At 32.2% G+C, this 9,339-nt stretch overlaps 2 protein-coding genes across 2 annotated transcripts; both read left to right on the top strand.

Annotated features, from left to right (window-relative positions):
- Nucleotides 1-680: 680 nt before the first annotated feature.
- Nucleotides 681-4,782, top strand: LOC133781990 (uncharacterized). Its single transcript, XM_062221120.1, has 7 exons — nucleotides 681-893; nucleotides 985-1,077; nucleotides 1,168-1,278; nucleotides 1,372-1,484; nucleotides 1,568-2,051; nucleotides 2,137-2,430; nucleotides 4,765-4,782. Exons 1-7 carry the CDS (start codon nucleotides 714-716, stop codon nucleotides 4,780-4,782), a joined length of 1,293 nt encoding a protein of 430 aa, XP_062077104.1. The 5' UTR covers nucleotides 681-713.
- Nucleotides 4,783-5,404: 622 nt separating this feature from the next.
- Nucleotides 5,405-6,104, top strand: LOC133812834 (17.3 kDa class I heat shock protein-like). The gene has a single exon (XM_062246656.1). It carries the CDS (start codon nucleotides 5,473-5,475, stop codon nucleotides 5,920-5,922), a length of 450 nt encoding a protein of 149 aa, XP_062102640.1. The 5' UTR covers nucleotides 5,405-5,472; the 3' UTR covers nucleotides 5,923-6,104.
- The last annotated feature ends 3,235 nt before the right edge of the window (nucleotides 6,105-9,339 follow it).

Genomic DNA, 9,339 nt, shown 5'->3' with positions numbered 1-9,339 from the left:
AAATGGTCAGTTGTTTTACGAACCCCAGAAAGGCAGTTTATAGAAGATGAAAATGACGAAGAAAACGATGATTTGTTCCATGACAATTTTATTGTTGGACAACCAATACATGAGCAAGTTGAGAAAATCCATGGTTTCCATGAAGTTGATGATGATGGGGAATATATTAGAAATGATATTAGAGACGGAATATGGGTAGATTGTGGATCAACCAAGAAAAGAAAAAAGAAAAGAAAATGTGTCCAGTGAGTAATGTATTCATTTTTATGTTAAATATGTATTTATTTATGTCATAATTGTAACGTTAATTCTTGTTTATGTGCAGATGACAATTTCTGAAGGGGAGAACACACCAAATAGGCGAGGCCCAACAAAGAAGAACAATATCAATAATCAAAAAGCTAAGGGAATAAAGAGAAATATTCAGTTTAATGATAAAGGTCAACCTATAGGGAAAGCATATAGTGAGATGCAATCGTACCTTGGAGTTAAAACTAGGAGAACGGTCTCTCTCAATTATAAGGATTGGAGACAAGTCCCACAAGAATTGAAGAATAGAATATGGGAGGATGTATATGTAAGAAAATATTTTATGAATATTTTAATTACTTTAATATATTGATCATTTTCATGAATTACTTTGCATTTCATTAATCATTTTCTTTCTATTTCAGGGTGCCTTTAACATTCCAGAAAATTGGAAACCAGAATTAATGAAAAGTGCGGGAAGAATGATGAGAGATTTTAAGACCAACATCACTAGTGACTACATCTACCCTTTGGCAGAAGACGGTCTGATAGATGAACTCCAAATCCTTCCTAAGAAATATCCAGAACTTGACCTAGAAGATTGGAGGACATTTGTTAGCCACCGTTTATCTCCTGAGTTTATGGTACTATTGTGTATATCTATTATGTATATGATTTATTAGTTTTGAAATACTAATAATTGCTTAAAAACTTATTGTTACCTATTTAATGTAGGCTTTGCGGGAAGCACAACGTGAAAGATCTCTCAAATATACTTCGAGGCATCGTACATCTCGTAGAGGGCTTGCCAATGTTAGAGAGGACCTGGTAAGTAATTCGCATCACTATTTTATAACTGTCAACTTGTTATGAAGAATATTGCACTCACCAACTTTAATTAATTGTTGTATGTTGTAGAAAACTGAACTAGGTGTGGCAGATGTAGAACGGTACCAAGTATGGATAAGAGCACGAGAAAAGAGGAAGGTTCTTGTTACAGATTTGGACAAACAAATTGAAGCAAGAATTGTAAGTGGTTTCAAGCAAGTATTTTAAAGTAATTTAGGAATGATAAAGTTCTTATAAGTCACTAATATAAGTGACCACTGGTTTGTTCCACAGAATGAGCTGAAAGAAAAAGTTAGTAGTGGAGAAATCATTGCAAAGGGTCGGAATGACATATTAACGCAAGCTTTAGGGACACCTGAGCACCCAGGGCGTGTTAGAGCACTTGGGTATGATATTATTTTTTATTTGTTGCATTTAACTTAATTCTATAATATTTTAGTTTTAAAATAAATTTGGTTGATTATTGTAGGTCGTTTGCGAAGATTTCGTCCGTCTTTGGAAGAAAACCAAAAATAGCAACAGAAATGGCTGATGTTGTTAGTAAGAAAGATGCAGAAATTGCGAGGCTCAAAGCAGAACTTAAAGCTTTAGAGGAGGAAAAAGCTAAACAAGCAGGTGGGTTAGATGATATGGATGAACACGACAATGATGACGAGCAGAGCGACGAAGAATACCACACACCGCACATGCAGGATGACACACCGTACATGCAGGATGTGTTACTTTGTTCGGATAATATTCATAATGTGGTGGCAGAGGGTGTTATCATTGATGGGGTGGGTCCACTGACTATTCATGGTGTCCAACTGACAGACGAATATGCGAGGGTGCGAGTCACCAAAATGTTACAAGAGGATGCTGAAATCCCATGTTCTGTTGGGGAGATACAATATGTTCGAGATACTTATGACACATTTCTTCCTTGGCCAAAAGATTTAATTATGACTGACCAGGTATAAACGAATTCTTTAATTTGTTACCTATTAAAATATTTGTTGGTCCAGTATTTTAATATTATTTTAACTTGATGTTGTGTAGGGTCCTCTAAGAAAGAAACCTCCTATGTCAAAAAGTTCATCCAAGGATATGTCAAAACCTCCTATGACTAGCCCGCATCTGTCATCAGCTGGGTCTCACATCAATCCAGAAAACACTCTGACCGAAGGCCAACCATTTGCCGATCACATCATGAATCGCATCCATGTTAGCCTTCAGTTTATGGTGAGAGAATTTTGCAGAGTTAAGGGAATAAACTCAGTCGTCTCCATTCCAGTGGACCCAACATTCATGAATCACGAGTCAATATTCCTAACTTCAGAGGATGTGGAACAAGTTGCTACCTTGCATATGATTGGAGGCTCAGCAATGATATTCGGATTAAGGTATCCCTTAAACTAATTCTTTGGAATGATAGGAATTTAGAATCAGTTATGAGTACTGCTCTGTGATCTGTTGAAAATTTTCATAGACATTGAATGTTTACAGGTTTGGGAAGTCCTATTTATAGGGGAAACTCTGCCGAAATTTTTCAAAATATTTAACACTAAAGAAAATTTTGCAGATGCATTTGGGAGTCTCTATTTCCAAATCAGCGTGTCTATTACAAGTTTTATGACATTGAACGTCTTAGCATTAATAATGTTAACGATGTAGAGCGATCAACCATTGACTTGGCGAATTGGTTGATGACCATGGATAGAGTTGGTCAACTTTACTTTATACCTTGGAACATACGGTAAGAAATAGTGTAAATTTTTTTTATTTGATTAGTCATATATTAAAAATTTAATTATTTTACTTAACATACGCTTCTTATTTTAGGGAACATTGGATGTTGGTGATTGCTATGCCAAAAGGAAAAATCGTGTTCTTAGATCCATTGAAATCACACAAACGTCCAGAAGAAATTGATTCAATGATAATGAGGTAAGTTTTAAATTTTTTAAAATATTTCTTAATATGCAACAAATATTACATGTTACTACATTTTAATAACTTTTGTTAATAATTTTCTTTTTAAATAGTGCATATTATAGAGCTTCTTCCAATGCATTACTCGGCAATCCCACAAAGATATTCAATGTTACATGTCCAAGACAACCACAAAGTTATGAATGTGGTTTTTATGTCTTGAAGTACATTAGAGATCTTGTACGGGCATCAAATGCAATGACTACCCTAAAAGAAAAAGTAAGTTCATTTTTTATAATTTATTTGCTATCGATAATCTATGAAATTAATTTATATTTATTAATTTTACAGTTTGGTGGGAAGACGCAATATTGTGAGATTGCAGACCTCTTGCCAATCCAACACGAATGGTTAGCCAAATTGATACCATACATTTATCAGTAAGCCTATTTTTGTTTAGTTGTAAGTTTAGTATTTTGTAAATGTATTAATGTTAAGGCTATGTAAATGTATTAATGTTAAGGCTAGTTATCTTACTTAAGTACTTGTATTTTATATGTTTATGTACAACATTTTTAATTAATAAAAGTTATCATATATTTATTCAAAAAAATTTCTTAACCAATTTCAATTGTAAAAATATATATAATTGTAATATTATATAATTAAATTGTTGAAAAATAATTAGGCAAAAAAAAAAATATTAATTAGATCAATTAAATAAAATCAGGCCAAAATATATATATATTTATATAAAAATAGAAACCATCCATTTAAAAATAATTAGAAACATATATTAAATAAAAAATGCGGGCACTTTCTACTTTGGTTTTTAGGTAAAACCGAAGTAAAATGTACACTTTCTACTTCGGTTTTACCTAAGAACCGAAGTAGAAAGTCCCCTTTTACTTCGGTTCTTAGGTAAAACCGAAGTAGAAAGTGTACATTTTACTTCGGTTTTACCTAAAAACCGAAGTAGAATCCCCACTTTCTACTTCGGTTTTACCTAAAAACCGAAGTAGAAAGTGCCCAGGATGCTAGCGTATATACACTTTCTACTTCGGTTATTAAGTAAAAACCGAAGTAGAAAGTGGGGATTCTACTTCGGTTTTTAGCTAGTTTTTACTTCGCTCCGAACTACTTCGGTTGCGAATTTTAGCGAAAACCGAAGTAAATCAAGCTTAAAAACCGAAGTAAAAGCCATTTTTCCTTGTTGTGTTTTATTGCAGAATTATGCTTGTTTGTTTATGTTTCAGGTTTTCCATGCTAAGTTGGTGAAAATAATGAAAATTGAAGAAAATATAGTTAATTTGGAAAAAATCATATTTTTCGGGGTCGATATGTACGAGTTATGTTACTGTCAATAGCGCTACAGTGCTATCAAAGTAGCGCCACTGCGCTAGGGAGGAGATGATGAAGTCTGATTGAATTTGTAAGTAGCGCCCCAGTGCTACAAAGCCAGCGCTACGTCAAGGGCGCTACAGCGCTAGTGAAATAATTTTTGGGGATTTTGGCTTTGATTATAGCACTACTGCGCTCAATACACAACGCTACAATGCTGTCAACGCATTTTTCAAAATTTGAACCACTTTTTAAAGGGCAAAACGATATTTTCACTTGAGAATCTTGGAAGACTATTTAAGCAACATTATCCTGCAATTTTGAGAGAAGTTTTGATTTTGTAAAACCTTAGATCTAGAAAAGATTACTGCTTTAGATTGTTTTTCTGGATTTTTTTTTATCTAAATTCTTTAGATTATTTTCTATGAGTAATTATTTGAATGTTATTTCCATCATATTATTTGAACTAATTCATTGTCATATAGCAACACTCTAATAATTTATACTATCTAATTTTTTCATTTATTTATACTAGTATTATAATGAACCACACTATTATATTTTCTCAAATATATATATAATGGCAAGGTTTATTATTAACCCACAAAAATAATAAAGATCTAACTAAGTATGGATTAAGTAAAGTGATTCATCATTAAATAAAATAGTATGATTTAGCCTATTTTACTTTTTATTAAAAATATGGTCCAAAGCATTTCTGCCTTTTATTTTCATTTTAACAATTTTATGTTAAGTTAATAGTACTTTTGGTGTGTTGTTTTTGTATTTTTTGTATTTATATTTCAATTTGACATTTATAATTTATTTTTTTACTAAAAATATTCGTAACAAAAGAATCTGGACACATGGTATATTTGCAAACCAAATAGAAATTGTTGTAGTTTTTGAATGACGCAACCAGATCCACGTGGAATGCTCTCAGAGCAACTAGAAACTTCGTTGAAAAATCTAGAAAAAGCGCGAAATTATTCTAAAAGTACTAAACTACCCTTCACCATAACTGTATAAATAGCGACCGAACATTTTCAAAAATATCAAGACAGAATAAAAAGCAGAGTAATCCAATAAAAAAAAAAAAAAAAAAGATCAAAGCTTCCAAAAATGGCGATGATTCCGAGCTTGTTCGGTGGACGACGGAGCAGCATCTTCGATCCATTCTCTCTGGACGTTTGGGATCCATTCAAGGACCTCACCTCGACGGAGACTTCCGCCATGGCCAATGCTCGCATTGACTGGAAAGAAACGCCGGAGGCTCACGTGTTCAAGGCCGACGTCCCCGGGCTGAAGAAGGAGGAGGTGAAGGTGGAGGTCGAGGAGGGTCGAGTGCTTCAGATCAGCGGAGAGAGGAATGTGGAGAAGGAGGACAAGAACGAGACGTGGCACAGAGTTGAGCGGAGCAGCGGGAAGTTCGTGAGGAGGTTCCGGCTGCCGGAGAACGCGAAGGCGGATCAGGTGAAGGCTTCGATGGAAAATGGAGTGCTTACTGTGACTGTTCCTAAGGAGGAGAAGGCCAAGAAGAGTGATGTGAAGTCGATTGAGATCTCTGGTTGAGTAATAGTGTGGATTTTTTATGGACTGGATTTGCATGGTATGTGTTTGATGTTTTGTTTCTGGAAGTTTGTGAAAAATGGTTGAAAATAAGTGTAAATGAACAAGACTTGATATGATGTGAAGAAGAGTGATTAGTTTTCTTTTATTATTTTTCAATGCAGTTTTTTCTTCTTCTATTCTCAGGAACTAATATAAAAACGACAATAAATGAAAAAACGACATCAGTTGAAAAACGACAATAGGTGAAAAACGTTATCACTTGATAAACGACATCACATCAAAAATGTTATTAGTTAAAAACGACATCGGTTGAAAAACGACAATAAGTGAAAAACGACTTCAAACTAAAGACGACAATTTGGATAAAATGTCTCATTCACAACATATTATTATACAATTTGGACTTTAATTCAACTTGGATAACTATTATTCATCTAATACGTTTAGAACAGTTTTTAAAATTAAAGTGATAACAATAAAAAAAATCGGAAGTAAGATTTAGTTAAAAATAATTGTTTTCTTTATTATTTCAGCACATACTTTTTTGTTTTGACAAAAATTATTTCTGCTCATACTTAATCATAAGATAAAATTATACATATTTTTTGCGAGTAAGATAAAATTATATTTGAAAACATAAATCAGTAGAAACCGCTTTTTTTGTTTTGCCATGCTAAAATACTCAAAAAAAATAATAATAAAACAACCAAACATTAAAATAAATGTATTTTCTTAATGTACTATCAATAACCTAAAAAATGTAAATATATAATTCTTTTACAATTTTTTAATGAAATAATTTATTTTATAAATTATAAACATGAGTAATTATTGTTTGGTTGCATTTAACACTTTTTCTTTTTATGGTTTTGCAACATATTAAAGTTAGTCAACACATTAGTTTAAAAGTTATTATATAAATTAAAAAAATCATCTAAATAAATAAAAAAGAATAAATGAGTCATAATAATGTATTGTTATATATTTTAAAATTTCAAAATATTTAAATTTCTCCTTCAATTAGGGGTGCACACGGGTTGAGTTTTTGGATTTTGGGTACATCGGGTTCGGGTTTTGCGAGCTTCAATTTTTTTGGATAATTTAGGGTTTCAGGTTTGGTCGGGGTCGGATTTCGGGTGGGATTGGGCCAAAAATGGACATTGGTAAAAAAAAAATACTAATTTTTTGATACTTTTTAAATTTTTTTTACTTTTCACATGTTTTCTTTTACAATTTGGGGTTTGGTAACAAAATTTGAAATGGTAGGGAGTTAGGATTTTTTTTGTCATCAAATTTGAATTAAAAATAAAATATATAATTTTTTTATTTATTCACACTCGAAACTCGTGTATGTGTATTTACCACACCTACGAATTCGACTCGAACATACTCGGATTCGGGTCTAATCCGACCCAAATTAACGGGTTTGACCAAAAAACAGATTTTCGGATTGCGGGTCAGACAGGTTGTGCGAGTTTTCGGATTTTATGGGTCAAATGTTCACCCATATGTTTTCAAAACTATATCTCTTATATAGAGTCCATCATATCGTCACTATCATTAGGTTTCTCTGAAGCTCTTTCTCTCTCTTTGATTTTGGCTCTGAGATTCTAGATATAGAAAGAAGATGTTTCAAACGAATAGTGATGTGTGTAGAGAGAGTGAGAATTTAGAAACACCTAAAATGGAGCGGGATTACGACCCTGGTTGTCAAGGCTTATAAAAACTCTTTTGGGGGCTTTTGACATCTAAAAATTATTTTGTAGTTGGTTGGATTTTCTAAGCACTTTAGCTTTTTAGTTTATAAAACTCTTCCCTAATAAGTTAATATTTGTTGCTTCCTCCAAAAGTGTTTTTTAAAAAGTTAAAATCAAAAGTAAAAGTTTAGTTAACAAGGCCTACTTACCATTCAAAATGCATGTTAGATTAGACAAAAGTTAGTGTCCGTTCAATACTCTGGGTTGGGCCCTTATCGAGTGTTGTAGTGCTGGTTTTCCGTGGCCCTGATAAACGAGTTTTAGGCTTGTTTATAGTCTAGTTTTTAGGTTGGATTTTGTTAGTTTAGGGTTATTTTATTGCAGAATTATGCTCGTTTGTTTATGTTTCAAGTTTTCCATGCTAAGTTGGTGAAAAGAGTGAAATGAAGTGAAAGTGGAAGAAAATATAGTTAATTTGGAGAAAATTGTGTTTTTCGGGGTCGATATGTACTAGTTATGTTACTCTCAATAGTGCTACAGCGCTATCAAAGTAGTGCCATAGCGCTAAGGAGGAGATGATAAAGTGTGATTGAATCTGTAAGTAGCGCCCAGCGCTACATCAAGGGCGCTACAACGCCAGTGAAATCATTTTTAGGGTATTTTGGTTCTGACTATAGCGCTACAGCGCTGTCAACACATTTTGAACCACTTTTTGAAGGGCAAAACGGTCTTTTCACTTGGGAATCTTGGAAGACTATTTAAGCAACATTATTCTGCGATTTTGAGAGGAGTTCTGATTTTGTAAAACCCTAGATCTAGAAAAGACTGCTGCTTTAGATTGTTTTTCTAGTTTTAACTTTCTGGATTTTTTTTTTATCTGAATTCCTTAGATTATTTTCTATGAGTAATTATTTGAATGTTATTTCCATCATGTTATCTATTAACTAATTTCATTTATTTAGGGATTAATGTAGTCATTGAGATTTTTATTTAATATTATTATGATATTTATTCTCTATTCTAATATATATGATGTTTGTTTAATGTTGGTAAATATTTTATCACTATTTACTTGATTTAATGGTTTTGATTTAAAGTTCGAAAGATGAGAATTGAATATTCTATCATTATATAGACATAAGTTGCATATTGGACGAAAATACCTGTATGACTTGTGTAGTAAATAGGTTTCTTTACTTAATGCCTTCTATATGTCAAGTTTATCACATAAATGTAGAAAACCTACATGTATACTGAGATCTTATATCTTAAAAAAGAATAGGAATTGATTATATTAACATGTTATTAGAATAGGAAAAATAGATTTATAATTGATTAGTAAAATTTATAGAATAAAAAGTTGATGAAATTAATTACCAGGCTTTTTATTATTGATTAGTTGATTCATTATTTTGTTTTCAGTTATTTAAATTCTGTTTGTAGTTTAGAATATTCATTTCAGTTTTAATTATTCATCTAAATTTTAAATCACCAAATAGAATTTGAAAATCAATGAGTGGTATTTGGAAAGCAGTTTTCGTGGGATCGACACTCTACTTATTATATATTACTTGATTCGACCACGTATACTTGCGTGTAAATGGCCTATACTTTATATTGGGCTTCTATGAGATCATGGGCCCAAAATGACAATTTACAATTTTTATTCGTCTAAATTTGCCTTTATTATAATTATTTTCTTGTGAAAAAATATTTAGAA

This window comes from Humulus lupulus, chromosome 1 (genome assembly GCF_963169125.1).
Source record: "Humulus lupulus chromosome 1, drHumLupu1.1, whole genome shotgun sequence".
Classification (NCBI taxonomy): domain Eukaryota; kingdom Viridiplantae; phylum Streptophyta; class Magnoliopsida; order Rosales; family Cannabaceae; genus Humulus; species Humulus lupulus.
This window is presented reverse-complemented; position numbering and strand designations above follow the sequence as displayed.